We start from the raw sequence: 21620 nt of genomic DNA, 5'->3' as shown, positions 1-21620 counted from the left end.
CTCTTAGTAGGGGAGCTCTGGTGCACCATTGATCCAACATGAATTCAGCTCAGCAGTCTCTAGATGGACTCCTAATGGAATCAAAATTAGCTCTACTCTTTAACAGTGGAGAGGAGGATGTGCAATTGGTGTTCCAGGCCCTCAAAAGGGGCCCATGCCATCAGGTACACACACCAATCCCCAACCTCTCTCCATTCATAGGGTTTTGGAACCCATGTCCCATGTTTAACAAGTACCACCCAACTGAGGTTGAGTCATTTCTGTCACAAAGCAGTCCCACACAGTCCCACAGCTCCCCATTCACACAATCCGGGTGACAAACTTTTTTTCTTTCCTCCTGCCCCAATAACAAAGAAATTGGGGATTCCAGAGCTGTTAAAATCACCATCCCAAGCTGCTGTGGGGTTATGCTAAGTGGGGGTGGATGCGAATGTATTCCTAAAATTCTTTCCACACTTTCTACAAGTCACCACCAGATGTCAGGGATGTCAGCTCATCCTGACTCCGCTTACACAAATATAAGCAAAATAGTTGTATATTAGGCTACAGAGTGATCTAGTCAAACTTCCATTGATGTTCCTCACATCCTGATATCATGTTTCCCTTTTACTAAGTTGCTGTGAATCTTTTCTCAAGTTATCTGGGAATCATGTTGTGAGCACAATGAGCTGTAAAAATTACCTGTTTCCAGATGTCTTGATTTTTTAAGCTTCAGAAGTCTTGTCTTCAAAGTTGTTTCACTTGAATGTTCCTAGTTTTGCTTTACTTTTTTGCCAGTTGAGAGAGATTACTTTTTATTATTATGCTTGTCTGTCTATATCCACCTGTCGTCCCTTTTCTTGTACTAAGATTATGTCTACACTGCAGCCATAGGTATGACTGAAGCACGTGCAGACATACCTGAGCTAGCATGGGTCTAGCTAGCTATGTACTCAAGAGGCTAATCTGTGCTGCTGCAGCTTCACTATTTTTATTCGAATTAGCTAGATCCAAGCTAACTTGGATATGCCTACACATGTTGAAGTCCCTGATTTCAAAGCAAACGTATCCTAGATTGTAAGTATCTAGATGGGGCAAGGACCATCTCTTTGTTCTGTGATTGAACACCACCTAGCACAATGGTGTCCTGATCCATGCCTAAGGTATTATAAATTAATAATAAACTTTTTTTCCCTGCTGTTCAGAGTGCAGACATTCTACTGTCATCCTCTAGTGGTCATTGATTGGCATATTATCCCATTAAATACAGGTACAAAATAAATAAAGTCAGTTTGCAGTTTATCAAGGAAGCCATAGAGGATTACGTGTTGTAACCCATGAATCTGCTACAGAGGGAGAGGTCTCAGACATGTCTTCTACACACAGACAATAGCACCCTAGCGGAGTACCTAGGTGGCAGGCAGTGCCATATGTCTGGAGTGGACCCCAGTATTATAATAGGAATCTAGTAGTGTTGGCTATGCTGTACAACTCAGAGCTGCTTAATTTGCACTAGGACAGTGCTGCCAGCTCACTTGCTGATTTATGTGGTCCCAAAACACATTCTGAATTTGCACAATCTAAGTTTTCTTTAAACAAACAAACAAAAAGTTTCTATCCCTCTGAGATGTCATGTTAACCTTTCAAATGTGAAGCAAGGATAACCAATGTTGTCTTCCTGGGTCTAAAGAGAGCCTGAAACACTGGTTCTGGGAGATGGCAGTTTCCCCTCCCCCCCATTAATGTAATTGGGCTGTTAACTCTAATATCTAATGATGACACTTTACATGTCAGTGGTAAGTTTTTCATGGCTGATCATTATATCAGATAGATTAGCGAAGGAGGTGATGATAACACTCACAGGGAGAAGAAAAACTGGAGATTGCTGTAGAGAAGGAAAAACAGAGGGCAGAAAGGAGGAGAGTCACAAAGACATGGGACAGAGAAATTGAGAAAGGAGAATAGGGAATGAAAAAAAAACACAAAGTAGAAATAGTGGTGGTCCTGACGGTGAGGATATTTTCCAGCTTTCTGATGCTCAATATAAGTTAAATAATAATTATAAGCTTATTTACTACATAAAAGCCATCTTCCACTCTTGATCCTTGTATATTAGTTCTGCTGTGGGTCAAAGGGGAATGGAGCCCTAAATTGTAACCCCAGCCCAAGGGGTCAAAAATAGAATTTGTTTCTGTCCAGAATGAATTTGACATCTCTGCATCACAATTTCTGGAAGAAGTTGCACTATTCTTCCAAGCATGCACTACTGCATTCAGGTCCTGACTTTTCCCCCAGCTGATTGGCCATTCACCCTTTCTCCCTCATAGCACTTTGGAGGGCCTTTTGTGTGGGGTTATGGTATTATGCCACATAGCTGTTATCTGTTTGCATATGGACAATTTGGAATCCAGTTTGTGTACGTTGCTTCCCTCCACAGTGCAAAACCAAAAGGAACATCTGGTCCTTTACCAGTGGACTTTTCAATACCCTGCAAGCTGCTAATAAGCATCATTTATAATGTAGACATCAAGCTGTCTTGACTGGCTGATGAAGAATCAAAGAAATATAGCTCTGATCCCATAATTGGCAAGACTGAACATAATAACCATTCTCACTACCTTTATATTAATTGGAATTATCTTGCCTGCTGTAGTAAATGAGCAGTGACCAAAAAGCAGAATTATAATAAAAAGTTATACATCTCTTTTCATACTAGTTAAATGGTATTGGTAGTGTTATTTCGAGGGATTTTGCTTTAATATTTCCTTCTGATCAGACCTATTATAAAGGCTTCAAAGCTCAGTTCCAGGGTTTATTCTGAATATTGTCTGAAAGGCAGGGTTCCTTCCTGAGCCATGGCAAATGGCCTTCTCATTAAAGGGCCCAGTCCTTCAACCATCACTCATGAATCTTCTCACTAAAGACTACTCATGTGAGTTAGAGTTATAAGACTGGGCTTTTGGGGCCCAAACTTGCTCCTATTGTAGATAATGGGAGCAGGAATGGGCTCCTAGCTACAAACCTCAGGTGGAAGTGGATCACTTTCTAAAAGAATTGACAAGCTGTTGTCTCCTATGTGGTCTAAAGTTCCATATTCATCTAAAATAGAATGACCCCCCAAAAAACCCCAAACCCTGCAACAAGTACAGAAGAAAACGTAAACTAACACTGTTAAACTACTTAAAAGCAACATGCAATCTACCTTGAAATGGTAGTAAAATTGTTGATGGCACCTGCAAATCATATTGATTTAAAGAGAATGTGAAGGTGATCAGTACCTTTAATTATCTACTCCAGGAAATATTTTCTCCACAAACACTGCATTAGCTAGGATTCATATAAATTCATTCTGTATAGACAAGTCCGCTGCAGATAAACTATTTGTATATACTCCTCAGTCGTTTTGTATGTCCTTAGCATCTTTGTTGCCTGTCATGTCCATGAGCTTCCACTTCTGTTTTGATAATCCTGGTTCCTCATTAAGGTCTCCATTACAATTAATATGTGACAACAGTATGAAAAGAAAGGTAATTTGTATAAGTACCTAATAATGACAAATACATGATTTGGGTTTATGAAAAACAAATTATCATATGTTGCAAGATAAGTATAATAACCCTGAAAAACTTTTGTAATGGTAAGTGACATAGCAACCTGATACTTAGCAATGATGATCTCGAATACATTCAATTATTCATGCACATCTCTAGGAGGTATAGTTTTTAGGAAAGGAAGGTTGCTATTAGTCATTTATTGATTTTTAATACCAACATTATAAGTGTTGTTATAAATCAAACTATTAATAGATTATTTTAGCACACATTCAAATCAGGCATTTCAGGTTGTTGTGAAGTTTGTCATTTATTGATATTTCACAGTGAGCTGCATCCTGGAGATCTTGTTAGGACTTACACATCCTTCTCTACATAGCTGAGAAGGCCAAGAAAATCCCTGGAGATGAGGCTCTGGAGCCATTATGCAGACTAGTGTTGTCATTGTTTTCTCACCCTTGGCACTTCAATTTAATCCAAATGCATCAAGAGTCACATAGTGGGACCCTGAGTGACATTTACATGCTCCAAAAAAGAGCCATACAATTAATTGATGTGAATGGATTATTTAAGTGCCAGGACTAGTGTATTTGGCCCCATGCCTTCAAATAACAGCATTTGATTATGATTTACCCTTTGTGTAGCAATATCTCACATGGTACTTCTCTTTTTGTTTTCTCACTTTTATCAATCCCCTGAGATTTGACATGGTTGCCACCTCAGCAGGCAGGTCATAAAAACCATTCAGATAGAAATAATGCAAAACCCCATATGCTGAAATCAAATGACTCAATATTTGTTAATTAAGTATCAAAATGAATTATCGACATAATACAGATGTCAGCAACTTAGCCTCACACTTGATCTTTCAAGATACCTCTTAATGCCTTCCAGTTGATTATGGCAAGCTGTAATTGTCTAGGAAGGCCTCAGTCTAAACCAGTAGAAGATAGGAAGCTGTGGGGAACTGCAGACAAAGCAATAAAAAAAAGTGGGATGAGATGGTTCTTAGACTCCTCCATTAAATGTTCAAATGCCATGTACAATTCTGTGCACATAAGATTTTTTTTAAAGCATTTATCTGACCTTTTTTAACCAGACATGCTTGTTATTGGCAAATTATGTTCTATTAAATTATCAACAGATGATGCCCACCAAAAGCAGAGGCCTTTTATGTATTCTTCAAATGACTTTATGTATCTTTGCCTCCCTTCCTGAACTCAGACAAGTAAAATCTTTTTCTCTCCCTCCATTCTCATTGTTCTACTTCCTCTGTTCTTCTAATATTTCTTTTTTATTGTATTATCCTCTCCCTAACTTCCTCTCCTCCTTCCAATTCCAAATCTCTCCCATTCTCCTTTATTCCCTGAATTTCTCCCTTCTCTCTCTAGTCCACAAAGCCTAACATCCACTTTTGATAAACGTATTCCCACTCCTCCTAATCCGTACTCTCCCCTTTCTGTGCCAAATCCATTCATTCTTCTTTTTCTTACCCATTTTTGCCTCACACATTCTCTTCATAGCAGAATCAGTCACCAGAAATCCATTCTCTAATCTAAACAGTGCCAGCACTGAAAAACAATTATCAGTTCCTCAAAACTAAAAAACTATTTTGTAGTCCCCCCGATCCATTCTCCACTTGTTCTCTCCTAAGCCGTTCTTATCAGCATGAGCCCCTCCATCGATTCATAAGTGTTTGCACCATCCCACAAGCGGATCACCAGTTGTTTTTCCCCCCAACCCTTACCCAATGTATTCAGTTATCCCCAATTCACCAATTTAATTTTGCCCCCTTTCCCAGATCATCAGTTCTGTTTTCCACCTCCACAATCATTCAATTCAATTCTCAGCCCCTCCTCTTCTAAATCTATACATGTATTGGCTTCTCTCTACAAATTAATCAATTCTTTCTTCGGTCCTTCCTCTTTCCAGACTGTTCAGTTCTTCCCTCCTCCCCAGTACATAATTTCTCAGACATCTACCCCACTGCTCACAATTACTCAGTATAGTTCCAAGACTCAGTGTATCAATTGAATTATTTGGTCGCTATCCCCAGTCAGTCGATATAATGCAAGACCCTCTTTCCCATCCATCAAATCAATTTCTGCCCTGCCTTTCCAAATCCATCAATTCACAGATTTCCTTCCCACAATTCATCCATTTAATTCTCAGACCCACTCTCACTCAGTCAATTGAATTACTGAACTTACCTACCCAAATTAATTAGGAAGGCATCATCAATTTTAGGGAAATTAAGTTTAAATGTGTATAAGATAGACAAGTCAAGCACTTTGAAGAGTATTTGACTTAAATATTAGATTAACCAGACAGGCAAATTGATCCTTTAAATACTAAAATAATAAAGCATTGATTTTAAATCAAAAGGCTGTGTATACCAGTTTCCTCTCTCTTTTCTAACTGAATAATAAGGTAGTACAATCTATTTTAGTATAATATGTAGAAAAATGAGGTTTCAGATGATTTTCATCATACATAGTCTAGTATTTTGATATTGAATTAACTTTTAAACTCACATTTGAAACATGAAAAATATACTATATGTACAAATAGAAGGTTATTTCAGTGAACATAAGAATTGTTATAGCTGTGCAAAAAATCAGCAGTCTCTCATTGAAGAATATTTTTAATATTAAAAAGATGCTTAATTGTGCTTTATTGTTCCAAACCCTAAGAGATATAATTAGCAGATGTGTTTGCCATTAAATTTGGCTTTTTTAGCTTTTTGCTATTTTTGTCTTTAATAGCATTTTGTGAAATGTTGATGTGAAATTGCTGTCTGCATAACTTATCAACAAGGCAGCAAGGTGTTAGTCTTTAAATACTTAATAAAAAATTCAATTTCTCACGATATTTGCAGATATAGATGAGTGCAGTGAAGCAGTAACCGTTGCCTGTGGAGATCATGCAAAATGTGAAAATGTGGATGGAGGATATAACTGCTCCTGTAAGGAAGGTTATCAACCATCCACAGGAAAATTACAGTTTAAGCCAAATGATGGCACTTCCTGCCAAGGTAAATGATATTATAAAGGTTTATGTGTTATTATAGAACTACATCTTCTGAGAAACCCACCCGTGTCTCTTTATCTTCAGTTAGATTAATCAGCCAGACATGAAAAAGAGGCAAGGCACTCACACCTATATTTTCTAAGAATATCATTGAGATGTGCTCTTAGAAATGTATTTGTACTGAACAATATGATGAAATCTGAAGATCCAATCTGACATTGTGCTGACGTGTATTCTAAGCTGCATAAGCTCGATTTCTTCTCTCACTCATACCAGTGTAAACAGTGAGTCAGTGGGTCAAATTCTCTGCTGGTGTAAATTACCAAAACTCCACTGAAGTAAATGAAGCTGTTCCCATTTAAACCAGCAGAAAATGTGGCTTGGTGCCTTTATACCAGTGTAAACCCAGTAAGTGAGGTCAGGTTCTAATAGTTTATGCTTGTGAATGATCCACATGTGTGTGCAATACTGTAGAGATTTGGGTTTTCTTATACAAGAACTGTTACTGTAATTGATTAGTCTTCTTTTTAATTTCTACAGAAAATCCAAAGGCAAATTGCAAGTTACATAATGACTGTATAACTGAAAATATTACTCAAACCTTAGCTGAAGTAAGTAGTAATGGTTTATAGATTAATTTGCAAATTCTTTGATTAATTCTCTTTTAAAACTGTTATTTCAATTATATCCATTGAGGCACTTTTAACAAATGGCTGAAGATATAGATGAATGCAAGCATATATATAGAAGTCTTTTTAATACCTCCAGCTTATTTGAAATGGTTATGTATTTGAATCACAGTGTTAATTTGCCTGCAAGCTTTGTTTTGTTTGTATCTCCAGTGAACTAAATCATGTTGTGCATAGAATTCAGAAGTGTGGTAATCACTCAACAGTTTCTGAATGGCAAGTTCTTGAAATTACACCTTTCTACATTTAATTATGCGCAGCTATTTGTTTGTTCTGAATGAAACCTAGAAAGATAATTTATAGAGGCAGTGAAGGCAAGTTACAAAATATAAAATCGAGCAATAATACACTTGGGTACCAATATTTTTCTCTTTCAAAACATCATATGTTAAGTTGCATGTGAAAGAATTGGGGAGCCAGATTTTTCCCTAGAAGCATAAATTTCAAACAGCAAATTAAATAAACTGGTGAGTCCACAAGACTGTCTGTTTCTGATTTGACTAAGTGAATCACCACTGTGCATGTTTGCTTTTTATCTCAAGGAGTTTGCCTCAATGATCAGATTTAAAAGGACCCAGTCTTTTAACATAAGCGGTTTGATTTCTTCAATGTTAAGGTGTACATTATATTAACATGCTCACTGTAAATTTAAGTAGAGAAGACAGGATAAGTACAACATCTGAACTTAAAACCAAATAACTGTCTGTTTTATAAACCTGTATTTAAACTAGGGTTGGGTCAAAACCTTGAATCTAAATTTTGAAGAAAAACGAAGGCTTTAAATTGAGCCCGTGGATCTGAACCTACCCCTGTAGTTTTGATTCTGAGTTAGATCAAAAACAGAAAGAGGCCTGTTTTCCAGTTCCATTGGAATGCAGCCAAAGATAAAGTCCAGATCTCATGAGAGCACTATCTCATGGGATACTCACCTTTGAGATCACAGGAATCTCACCAAATTGGATGATCTCACTATTTGTCGACTATTTAGGGATGAAATCTCCTTGGATTTCAGTGCCAGAAAATCTGAAACCCTTCTCTAACTCAGCCATGGCACTGAATTCTGAACCCTAGCCTGACCCTAATACAGATCCAGATCTCAATCTTCCCAGCCTATTACTATTATAAACATTTCTCTACAAACATTTCCATCTAATTACTTTATATTAATATTTTCACTAGGGAAGTTATTTAATAGTTTTCAGCCCTTAGCAGTGAAGATTAAGATTGCAGTAGAATATTGGTAATGTGTGTGCTTTTTAAAAAACTGGCCATCTGTTTCCACCTCTCAGCAAAGATTTAACAGAAGAGGCTGTAGGTAAGTTGCCATACTACTAGGATTTAATTATTTTTACAAAATATGCAACAAAACATTTACTAGTACATAATGGAGCATTATGCTAAATAAAACTGAGTTTTACTGGTCAAAATAAATTAAGAGGGTATGCTGGATATGTATTATACTTTTATGATGTCTGTTTGCCTGGTCAAATTCTGACTTGCCTACTCAATTGGAGTAGCTCCATAAGTAGACCCGCTGACCTGCTGTGCCCCTGTTTGTGTGTAGAAACCGGTCCTTATTCACAAATTCACAGAAATCATTAATTTATTTCCCCATCATTTGTGCAACTCTTCTATATTCCCCAAAAGTCATCAGTGGTTGCTTTGCTGGTTGAATTGCCAGTGGAACGTCCTAAGTATACTGATTTCCTGTTTCTTTCAGTTTAGGACTATAAAAGAACCCTTGGCTTTCCTACAAGAAATCAATAGGAACACTGTGGGACAACTTTCACCTGTAGATATGATTTCATATGTGGAAGCATTATCTGTATCTTACCCATCACTAAGTACCATGAATAACACAATTTCTGACAAGGAAGCACTTACTAATGTGACTATTAGTGTAAGTGGCTTGAGCCTTATTATTGTATATTTTTTCTTTTATAAATAGCATAAGGCTTTTGTGCTTAAAAATATTTTTATACTGACAGGTTGTTGTTAACACCGTGAACAATTTTGTTCAAAAGGATAAAATTACAGTTTGGGAAGCACTCCCTACAGATAACAGGAGAACAAGTCTCACTAAGCTGATGCATGCTGCAGAACAAGCAACGCTGCTCATGTCACAGAACTTCAAAAAGACAACACAGCTAGATGTTAATGCAAGTGAAATGGGTAAGGAAAAGAAAATGAATGTAAGTGATACTTTAGATGTGAATTACATTTTGAAGTTTTTTCAGTATAAATTGTTGAGGTTAAAGTAGTGTTATGTAAAACCTACAGATCTGGGGGTTTAAAAGTTTGAATGAGCAACCAAAAAACACCTACAGATTTTGGGCCAGACACTCTCCTGATGTAAATCAGCTAACTATATTGACTTCAATGAAGGTAAGACCAGCTGAGGATCTAGCTTGGTTCCTAGAAGGATGATGTAGAGGGTCCTGCTTTCCGCTCTGAATGTTTTCCAGTTCAAACTTCACTCATGACCAAAGTGGCAGTCATCACACTGCATTTAGCAAATCATTGTACATCTTGAACCGATGCATTAAAAATGCCAACAGAATGAACATTAGAGTTGCTAGCAGAGCTGTACAAGCCACGTTTTGTTTTATTTTTGAGTCAGTAAAGCAATGTAAATAAACTTTGAACTAGTCTGTGCCTTGAAGTCCCAGCCCTGTGTTGGTGATGGCACAGCTGTGTTTTGAATTTCAAGAAAGTTCAGATAAGGATATTGGGAAAGATCTCAACTTGACTTCTCACTATCTCCTTCCACGTATAAGTTGCTTGTCTTCTGTATTGTGGTCTTAGGAAGACACTAAGAGTTGCATTTTTAAAAGTGCTCAGCTTTGGCCTATCTCCTCTCACTGAAGTCAGGCATGCAGTGAAGATAACAGTGTTACTATAGGCTTCAGTGGGAGCAGAGTAAGGCTCGTGCTGCGTCCTTTTTAGACTCTATCCTATGACTACACTGTTGTTTCCCCTTTTGGTTGTGACCAGCCATTCTGCTTTCCTCCTTCTAGAGTAACTCATATATCCTCTGATTGACCCAGTTTCCAGATCTGGTGTAGTAAAATCCAGTATTCCCTCCCCTGGTCACGTCAGTCTTGCCATTTACAGATCACTCCCCAAAATGCACCACGATACTGAGAAAAAACTTGCCTCAGTTTCTAAGGAAGAACAGGTCCTTTTCCTTCTTTCACTTCAGTGAGATTTGCTGTTGTCAGATGAAATGAGGGAGAGAACATAGAATGAACCACTGTCTCATAAGCTCCAGGGAGCCTGTTGCATTTGTAATTTGTAGCATAGGTGGACCCAGTTGTATGGCAAACTGTGGGAGCAGTTTAGTAGGCCACACCCTAAAGGGAGCAGATGCTAATACAGAGACCTAATGGAGAGCTTTGAAAATTTCAGTCATTTTCTGGCAAAGTTTTGTTTGAGAATCTGAATTTACAGGTGCTTATCCAAACTGAACCCAAGCTCTAAACCTTTTGAAGTTTTCCCATTACTACTCAGCACTATGAATATCTTACCCTCAATGCCTATGTGTTTCCCACACACTTATTTTTGAGACCAGGCCCACAATAATGTCTCATTCTTCATTGCATTTCATGGTGTAGCTTCGTTAACTACAGGCTATCCAAAACTTCAGCCGCGAGAACTATTTCTTACGTCCTGTCAAACATTTTCTGACAGCTGGTCTATTGAAGAGCTCATATTGTTTTTGTGTGCTGCACTATAAGCAATGCAGATGGTCTAGTTTAGTGATTCTAGCCCATCAGTCAAGTTTTAGATTTTTCTTTAAGGCCTGATTCACTTCTTTTTCCCCACTGTGATGATTGAAACACTGCATTATAATGAACTGAGTAAAGAGCTCAGTGTCCTCTAATGTAGTTTTTGTCCTGAGGGACAATGATTGTTTGTTTGGTTTGGTTTTATTTGTTGACAGCACACATCATTATATGATGGTGCAATGTGCATTTCGTACCAGGGAATGATCACTGTGAAATATTTACTTTTCAAAACTTGGCTTTTTCGAATGTTTCTATTCAATGGAGGATTCTATCCTTTGCTTTTTATAATTGTGATTTGTGGTCCTTTTCAGAAATGAATTTTTAATAAAGCAATAGCTCTTCCTAAAGTAACCCACATTATTCTTTCCAGTGCCTAATTTAATGCAAAGTAAATAAAAGACCATATTTTTCATGGAAAGAATAAAAGGTATGAGAGAAAAATGTATGCATTAGAATAACAAAGTCTAGAGGTTTAAAACAAACATATACCCTATTAATAGCATTTCTCCTTGAAATATTTGGCACAATGATATATTTTTAAAATTCACAATAATTATGCAATCTGATGTCACATTTATTAACCTAACTGTAAATTATGTTAGACTGTAATGGAAGTGATTTGCATAGTATTTTTCTTTTTACAGCTCTCAAGGTTTTTGCTTTTGATTCGCACCACATGAAACACATTCATCCTCATGCACACATGGGAGGAGATTATATAAAGATATCTCCAAAGAAAAAGGAATTACCTAATTCTAATGGTAAGAAAAAGCCATTAAACAATAGCTTGGTTTAAGCAGCATTCCTGGTACCTTCTTGCTGGCAAAAATCTGATGCATAATTCACTAACTGTGTAGTTGTGATGTTGATAGCAATAGAGAAAGGCATTTGTAACACCTTGTTGTCTAGCCCTGGGTCCTATCTGCTCTACAGCTTCCAGTGTATAATGCACCGCAGGAATATTATGCCTCTTATTTTTGCCAGTTTTTATATGTATATGTATGTATGTTCTATTACAATGTGTTTTTAAATGTACTAAAATACTAATGATCATAATGGCACATCTAAAGCACTTTACAAGGAAGCATATTTCTGTAGCTATCTTAAAGCTCAGGGTGTCTGTACGTATATTAAAAATATGTCAAGTAAGATCCAAGTATAACTAGCCCATCCAGACTGATTCCAACTCCCAAGGAATGAATTAATCAGCAGCACAATAAAACTACCCCATGCATCTCAACTCACTCCTCAGCAAAGAGAAAGCCAAGACAGTAGACAAGTCTTACAACCTGCCAGACTTGGGTTAAGCAGAAGGAATGACTTGCAGACTCAGTTACCCCTCCTGAAAAATACCCAGTCAAATGTCCTTTGAAACCAAGAAGCTGTTACCCTGATTGCAGTGGTGGGAGTACCACACAGAGATGAACAAAAGTGATGGTGGCTATATTGAGAACCTAGAGGGATAATATACTACTTATGTGAAATCCCCTCATGCTATCCCCCTAAACTGAAACACAACTGCTATGTAATAGCACATAGCACCACTGTATAACATTTTAGGACAGACATTGAAGAAAAAATGTCTAGTTGAAGCAAGGCGGAGAATTTTGGCAGACATAATGTACCTAAATGATCTGCGAGTGAAAGTGTAGTGCCGCGCTTCCCAAACTGTGGGTTGGGACCCCAAAGTAGGTTGCGACTCCATTTTAATGTGGTTGCCAGGGCTGGTGTTAAACATGCTGAGGCCTGGGGCTGAAGCCCTGGGCAGTGGGGCTCAGGCTTCAGCTTAAGCCCCAGGAGGTGGAGCTCAGGTTACAGCCCCACTCCAACCCTTCCCTTGATAGAGTAGTAATTTTTGTTGTCAGAAGGGAGTAACAGTGTAAGGAAGTTTGAGAACTGCTGGTGTAGTGTAATGCACAGGGCACTGGCTTCTGGGATTTAGAAGACCTGGGCTCTATCTCTGGCTCAGCCACAGATCTGCTGGGTGACCTTGGGCAAGTCACTTCACAACTCTGTAGCTCTGTGTATTTTGTCTATTTAGTCTGTAAGCTTATTGGGGCAGGGACTTTCTTACTATGTGTTTGGACAGCACTTAGCATAATGGGGCCCTGATCTTAGCTGGGGCCTTATGGTGTCACTGAAATACGGATAATAATAAGAAATTAGAAGTTTGCCAGAACACCAGAACTAATGCCCCAAATCTGGCAAAACCAACCTTGAGCTCTTTCTCTGTCTTTACCTGGGTTTTCAGCGCATCAAAACCTCACTCCCAAACACCACAGAAAGGCATGGTATCAATACTGACTCAGGAGGAAACATCCTACGTATTACTGTGGGTTTCTGTGCCTTGCATGTCTCCTATCCAGTTACTGTAGGCACGAAATCCTGGGTGCAGTAAAATCAATGGCCAAACTCCCATTAACTTAAAATTGGGGCCAGGATTTCATCCCCCATAATTAACATTGTTTATCTTACAAGATCTGACACCTGACCTGCAGCCGGAGGTAGTATTGCTGCAAGTATACATTCCTCCAGCAAAAAACGTGCATCTATCCTATTAGAATATCCAATATAAACACACATTTTTAATTCCAGTGGACATTACACGGTTTTAAGTAAGGCTATATTTCATTGTCTCTAAAACATTTTTATAAGTATTCCACGAAGATTCCATCTGTTTTGCATATTTTATGCAACAGCAGTGATAATGTCTATTGTTTATTGTTTCCTTAATGTCTTCAATTTTGTTCTACTATAAAAAAAAAACCCACAAACTACTAAACACAGTCTGTTTGATTGATAGGCACTGTTGCAGTTGTGTTTCTGAGGTATAGCAATATTGGTTCTTTGCTTTCATCATCTAAAAACTCCTCATCGAAAGATAGTTCAGAGCAGAGAGAGACAGTAAGCTCATCAGTTATTGCTGTTGCAATTAATTCAAATCCACCTACACTCTATGAGCTTGAGAAAATAACATTTACTTTAAAGTACATCAAGGTAAGATTTTTTTTTAATCAACATCTGAAGAAAGGAAAACAGTACTGTAATTATTTGATGTGATATAACTGTACCTACAGGATATGTTGGCTACCATGGGAAAATGTTTCTACAGTATGTCAACAGTAATAACTACAGAGTCACTGGACTAATTGTGAGCAAAAAGTTATAAGTGTGATCAGAGAATCCTTCCGGCTTCTGACCTTTCTGTATTTAGGATAATCTCGCAAACAGTTTGTCAGATGATGAGAGCTATATCCATAAAAGGGAAACACTTCAAATCAGCCTGAAGCAGATTTGCACAGGATAAGTGACTGCAGAAGCTTTTTGTTCTGTGCACATTAGCGCGTGTAGCACATCAGGGCCCTGGCCCATGGCATGGCATGACTGGCACTCCGAGGTTCTACCACGGTACAAATAATAGGGTCTTGGCAGTTGCCAGTATCATATTTGATGTCAGTGCATTGATGTAGAGCCAGAAATGGCCTTAAGTACCCAGTAACCCCTGGTTCCCTCCTCCTCCCCCCTCCCACCTGATCCTCTGGCTGGACTTATAAAATGTATAGGACAAATCTGTTTTTCTCCCTGTGCTGTGACTATTGCAACACGAGATCATTTATGAGCAGTGAGCTAAGCCTAAAGCCCTTTTCTAGTTCACATTACTTGTAGATGGAGGCACCCCAGGTTGCTTTACAAGTGCCCAAGGTATTCAGTGTGATAGGACAGAAAAGACCCATGCTGCCTTAGGGCTGCAAATGAAGAGGCAGGAAATGAGAAGGAAAGAATGGAACCAAGCTGTTCTATTGGGTAGGATAGGGGCAGCAATGTGGTTTAATGTTGTAAGTTGTTCCATTCAGAAGTTGCATGTATGTATATATAGTTGTGTACCAGATATAAGATTCTGACACCTTTGTAAATGCCAGGAAGGTTGGATAATTGGATCAGTCCAGCTTGTTTAGTTTGCTGTTAACTAGGTGAATCAGATATTTCAATGTTGTGCTATTTTAATTGCTTGGGATAGGTTTGTTTGTTTGTTTTTATGTTTTGTTTTATGTTCTGAAGGTTGGTTGGAGTGGGGGGCGGGTTGTGTCTTGGTTTGGTTTGTTTTTTTTTTTTCCTGAACCTTCCTTCAGTAAAATACAATTTTTAATGAATTGTTCTGGCTAATGTAGCAAGAGTCTCTTGGTGGAAAGTGTCTGCCTTTCACCATTAGTAAAACATCTTATCTCTCTTGCAGACTGCAGATAAGGATATTAAATGTGCCTTTTGGAACTACTCAGCAGACACAATGAATGGCACCTGGTCTACCGAAGGCTGTGAGCTGACACATTCCAACACTACTCATACCTCATGCAAATGTAATCATCTGACTCATTTTGCTGTTTTGATGTCTTCAGGTGGCTCTGTTGTAAGTGCTATTTTTCACTTAGTGTTTTACCAGATACCTAGATCTCATTTAATGTGGGTTTTTTTCATTGCCACTAATATCATTTATTGCCATTCCCCACCCCCTTTTTGGCTCCATCTCTTTTTCCTTATTCAGCAAACACACAATTCATTGTGAACAGTGCAAATACAATTCCTCCCATTTCTGCCTAAATTTCTGTGTGTCTATTTTGCAGTATGACAGGACAGTGATGCAGCAAAGAATCTTGTTCCAAACCTGCAGTCTGTTGTTCTTTAGTTCAAAACCCACTTCAAGGCTACAATGGGATTTAACTGATATCTGAAGTGGTCAGCAACCATATGGCCTGGGATTTTGTTCACAATGCTTTTTTGTCATATATTCGTCTTACTATCTAAAAATCTAGAATGTCTCCTTTAAATGTATCCCCTGAGTTGCAAATAGCATTGTTGAAAAATTGCATAGGAATAGCAAGGCAGGACTGAGTTCATGAACATTAAAACAGGGACTCTCACAAACATCACAGAATTGTGAAAATGCCCCCTCACTTTGTTTTCCACTTGCATTAAAAGGCTCCTAAGGTTTTTGGAATCCATACAGGATATATATATAGGAGCCTAGGTTTAGCCTCAGGAGGCAGCTTTTTTAGGCATCAGAATTGGTGATAAGAAGAGCTTTAGCATGAAGACGTTGTGCTGAGACAATTCTTCCACGCTGTGCACTTCATACTGATAGAGGGTGCTTCTTAGTTGCTAAATAGCATCTTAAGTCTTCCGTTCAAATTTAAGACTTTTGAGGGGTCCTGATATAGTTTATTTTAAAAAGAGGATAATCTCTTGGCCTGTATTTAGAATTCATACTTAGATATACTTTTATGGCCAGCCACAGCCTGCCCTTATGCAGTCACGTATTTCAGAGGTTCTTTTTGCTGAATACCAAGCAGTCAATGTAACTGTCCTTGTGCACAGAAAATATGTGCACGTAATCATTAAAAATAGCCCATAATATTTTAGACTATTTCCATACTATGTATCTTGAACTAGCATTTGAGTTAAGCAATTGTAATTTCCAAGTCTTTTATTGCTCATGTTTACATTGAAGAAAAGTGATGCCCTTATGCTATGTAGGCAAATATGAATGAGTCACTGATGAGGTAATATTTTAATGTCATGTATTAATACATTTTCTGTTGCCAATATGTTTGTCATTTAGTAATAGATCAGATTTTTTTAAAGTCATATTACAAGATATCAATACTAAGATGATATTATGCAAGGAAATAACACATCACTGGTGTTAAGAACATTGAAATACATATTGTTGGTTTTACTGAGCATTATATCTGCCTCAGAAAAAATACTTTTGAGATTATCAAAAGTGTGCATTTGCACTGCAACCCTACAAACAGTTTTGATGTATGTTTTGCAAAAAGGTAATATTATAGAATGACGCTTTTTTGACAAGGTATACAGTTATTCTCTTAACTATTATTATATAATTTTCCCCCAGGGTGTTACAAATTATAACATTCTTACAAGAATCACTCAGCTAGGAATAATTATTTCGTTGATTTGCCTCTCCATGTGCATTTTTACCTTCTGGTTCTTCAGTGAAATTCAAAGCACTAGAACAACAATTCACAAAAATCTCTGCTGCAGTCTTTTCCTGGCAGAACTTATCTTTCTTGTTGGAATTAATATGAACAATAATAAGGTGCGTAGCCTTTGTCATGCCTTGATTTTTACATTTGCAAAGTAAATATACAGTATAAAGTACCATTTTCCATATAGCATGCAATATTTTCTGATGTTAATATGAACGTTCTAGTGCTATTGACATCTTTGTCTCCACAGTATATGGTGAATATAAAGTGTTTTTATTGTGTTTTAGTGTGTATTTTATTTTATTTTACTTTGCTTTCGTTCAAGAAATAGAGCCACATTAATTGGTGTAGCTCCACTGAATTCAATAGTGCTTTGCCAGTTTACGCTATCTGAAAACTTGGCCTCAGTGTGGTTGGTATTTCAACTATTTCACAACCTAATGTTTTGGCCTTTAACCGTTCCACCAACTAAGCATTTAGGTGCTGTACAAATCAATGCTGATAAATCAATGCATGGCACTTTTCCCTCAGAGTCAGTCCTGAACCAAAGCCCAGGGCCGGCTCCAGGCACCAGCTAAGGATGCAAGTGCTTGGGGCGGCCGATACAAAGGGGCGGCACCCTGTCCGCTAATGGGGCAGCATGGCCAGGTCTTTGGCTGGAATTCGGCAGCAGGTCCCTCAGTCCCTCTCTTCCTCCTTGAACTGCCGCCAAAGTGCTGCAGAAGAGAGGGAGTGAAGGACCCGCTGCTGAACTGCCACCAAAGTGCCACTGGTCGGCTTTTTTTTTTTCCCCTCTGCTTGGGGTGAGAAAATCTGGAGCCAGCCCTGCCAAAGCCCCAGCCTTGTGTTAAAGACACTGTGCTGCTAGAGGTGTCATCTATCAGATAAGATCTAAAAGTGATTAGAATATATAGAGACATACCTATCTCATAGAACTGGAAGGGACCTTGAAAGATCATTGAGTCCTCACTGGCAGGACCAAGTACTGTCCCTGACAGTTGTGGGTTTTGGATTTTTTTTCCCCCAGATCCCTCAATGGCACTCTCAAGGATTGAGCTCACAAACCTGGGTTTCACAGGCCAATGCTCAAACCACTATTCCTCCCCCTCTTGACCATTCACTATCACTTAAGACCTCATGACACTCTTCAGTGGAGTAAGGATGTTGAGCCCTGCTTCCTGGGAAGACTATAGGTCTGCTAGATATATTCTGCCTACCTAAATTATCCTGTAGTTTCAAGTGAATGTGGTATTCTTCAAATCCCGCCTTAAACTGCTGGTTAGCATTGCTGTGTACCACACACCAGAGGTGGCTGAGTCTCAGTGCAGGTGGGCGTTGTGAAGTAATCCCTGTGTAATCCACCTCAGTGATGGAAAAAGACCTCTTTAGCACCTTGAGATGCTCAGGTGAAAGTTACTATGTACATGTAAGATTTAATAATTATGATTTTTGAATTAGCTTGACATCATTTTAATAACGGACAGTTGCTAAAAAAGCATCTTCTTTTTTCTCACGTATTGCAGAACAGTATTTTAAATTGATTGAAAAATATCATTTGAAATTCCTGAGACAGCTTTCCAGTATTGATTGAGTGAGGAGTGTCATTTTACAAGCATTGTTTACTAAAAGCACGTCCATATGCTTTAAAAAAAAACTTAAATAATAATTTGCCAGGCAATTTAATTTTGGTATCTAAAGGAAAAATGCATCTTAATTAATTCAGCACAATATATAGACTAGTCAGCTCCAGTTGTGGGGTCAAGAGTGTCCATTTATAGATGTGATTTGGGCAGGGGGACACAGACATAGCCACAGCTTGATTTGAAAAGTTAAATATATTTTCTTTGCTTTACAGATTGCTGCAGAAAAATAATAATGAAGAGGTTTAGTTTTGTGTTTAGGCCAAGTATCTCTAAGTATGGTTAAATTTGGACTGTGATAATACCCTTTGGGCATAATTATTAATAAACAGAGCCCCGGTCATATATTGTAATAGTAATACATTAATTACTATTTATGACTTTGCTTTCTCTGGTTGACTTTCTAGCTCTTCTGTTCAATCACTGCTGGATTACTCCATTATTTCCTTTTAGCTGCCTTTGCATGGATGTGCATCGAAGGCATACACCTGTACCTTATAGTTGTGGGAGTCATCTACAACAAGGGATTCTTACACAAGAACTTCTATATCTTTGGTTACGTGAGTCCAGCAGTGGTAGTTGGAATTTCAGCAGCGCTAGGATATAAATATTACGGCACTACCGAAGTGTAAGTTGCTGTTTTACGTGTCTGTTTCACTTAGTAACATGACGTAAGAATGCAGAGGAAGTATACGCAGGAGTTGGGCACATTTCAAGACATTCTGTGCTGTTTACTTTTCAGATGTTGGCTCAGCACAAAGAATAACTTTATATGGAGTTTTATAGGACCAGCATGTCTAATAATTCTTGTAAGTATAATTTTCCTTTTTATTATCGTTTGTAAAACTGATAATAAAAGGGTGTTTAATAATCACTAAACTATTGGCAGTCTATCTGTGAGTGCTAACTATAGAGCAGGATTGACTATTTAAGACTCTTTTTATAGTGTCTTTAAATTATTTCTATGCTGTACATCTAAATGCTTTGCTAGCCTGGAAAACAAATGTTGGACTTACAAACTCCATGGCAGATCAGGGCTGTTTCTTCTTTTTTATTTTCCTTTTAACCTGATAGTTTGAGGAATTCTGTGCAGCATTTTTAGTCTGTAAGAAGCAACATCTTCACACATCAGTGGTATCTCAGCAAGGCTCAGCAGGAGGTGTATACAGACACTATGCCAACAGACAGATAATCTAGTATTTGAAATGTTGCGTTACTTAATCTTTTATCAGTGATCAGTCATCTTAGAAGATTAGACTGTCATCTTTATGGTTTTTTCTTTCCTATGTAACCTGTCATCGTCAAAGCTATTTTAAACTAAATTGCGATGTCAAAGACAAGAACCCTCTATTTCACATGGGCAGACAAGTCAAGTATTGATAGCCCTATTTCAGATGGGAAGAGGGCCTTTTTAATTCTTATTGGAAGTGGTTTCAAACCTGCAAATTTGGCAGGTATTATATATTCCATTCTAAATAAGACATCTTTTAGTACTTTACAGCACTTAGAAATGCTCTTGAAGTTTAACAAACCATTCCATCTGTAATCGGGCATCACTATATGTGAGAAGATTGACAGTGATCAGACAAAACAGGAGCTCTAAGAAGGAGAAGGTATAGTGGAGGCCTTGTGGCCTCTATGGTCAGTTCAGTTACAACCCTTAGCTAATTTTTTATGTGTTTGGTGATAAATTTTGTGGATTTTTAAAAGGAGCAAGTGACAGTGTTCAATATGAGTAGAGTGAAAGCAAAAGAGTTTAAGCAATGACTACGTACATGAAAATATTAACCTCTTTAATGCTGAATAACGTACCGGATATATTTTGGCCCAATTCTACTTGCATTATGTGTGTACCCAAAATTCTCAATGAAGTTAGGGGATCAAATCTTGAGCTCTGTCATGCTAGATGTACATCATTCCAATAACTCTACCAGATACAGGACAATCACCCTCAGGACAATATAACCCCCACTCACCCATCCCTTCTAAGCCTGGCACAGAAACTATAGGCAAATTTCAAGTCATTCTAACTTCTACATGGAAAGCAGACCAGTGGAGAGTAACTCCAGCATCAGAGTAGTGCAAAAGTATATTTTGCAGAAGGCAGGTTGTTGGAGCTGAAAGGGGGCAAGAAGAGCAGTGAGGAGAGACAACTCCTCACTAAGACTCGGTTTTCTCCTGTCTTCTAGATCATAGGGCTTTACAGGCTTAGGATGCCATTTCCCCCTGCCTCCTTTATGGACTTTATCCATTTTTCTTCTGAGAGCATAACTTACAAGATCCACATTTCTTTGTTCTTTCCATTCCTGTGCCTCATATCTCCAGGAGAGGGTATCAGTTTTTCCTTTTATCATTAATTTCTTGTCAGCGCTATGCCTTAGATTAATTCACTGTTAGTATCCAGAACTCCAGTCTATAACACTATGGGATCCAAATATAAAAATCATCACATTATATACATACGAGTTTCAATTCTCAGGTCCAACTGAGCTGTGCTTGGTGCAGGGCCTAAGAGAAAAGATGCAGAGATAGCTTGACCCCACTTTTGTGGCTCCCCAGTTTTGGACCCCACTCAGCCCTTGAAATAAGTTAGAGTAGCATCAGAACTGCTCTCATTTATGTCTAGTCGCATGTGACCCCCAAAAGCAGACCAATCATCCAGGAGTAGGTAGACTACGTTATATACAATGAAAACCTGATTGCCATGCCCCCTACACCAAGAAGATTATGGGGCACAGATTGGAATGAGTTAGACCAGGGGTGGGCAAACTTTTTGGTCTGAGGGCTACATCGGGGTTGTGCAACTATTCAGACGGCTGCGTAGGGAAGGCTGTGCCTCCCCAAACAGCCTGACCCCCACCCCCTATCCACCCCCTCCCATTTCCCACCCCTCTCAGGACCCTCAACCCATCCAACCCCCCTTCTCCTTGTCCCCTGA

At 38.4% G+C, this 21620-nt stretch overlaps 1 protein-coding gene across 2 annotated transcripts in view; it reads left to right on the top strand.

Annotated features, from left to right (window-relative positions):
• ADGRL4 (adhesion G protein-coupled receptor L4) overlaps nt 1-21620 on the top strand; it is a 104675-nt gene that overhangs the window by 61387 nt on the left and 21668 nt on the right. For both annotated transcript variants that reach the window (XM_032762897.2, XM_032762898.2), the window contains exons 4-13: nt 6409-6564; nt 7101-7171; nt 8970-9149; nt 9238-9421; nt 11682-11798; nt 13841-14034; nt 15272-15442; nt 16949-17152; nt 19090-19310; nt 19425-19491. In XM_032762897.2, the coding sequence (XP_032618788.1) occupies nt 6409-6564; nt 7101-7171; nt 8970-9149; nt 9238-9421; nt 11682-11798; nt 13841-14034; nt 15272-15442; nt 16949-17152; nt 19090-19310; nt 19425-19491 (1565 nt within the window). The remainder of the gene's footprint in view (nt 1-6408; nt 6565-7100; nt 7172-8969; nt 9150-9237; nt 9422-11681; nt 11799-13840; nt 14035-15271; nt 15443-16948; nt 17153-19089; nt 19311-19424; nt 19492-21620) is intronic.

Source organism: Chelonoidis abingdonii, chromosome 7 (assembly GCF_003597395.2).
Source record: "Chelonoidis abingdonii isolate Lonesome George chromosome 7, CheloAbing_2.0, whole genome shotgun sequence".
Taxonomy (NCBI): domain Eukaryota; kingdom Metazoa; phylum Chordata; order Testudines; family Testudinidae; genus Chelonoidis; species Chelonoidis abingdonii.
This window is presented reverse-complemented; position numbering and strand designations above follow the sequence as displayed.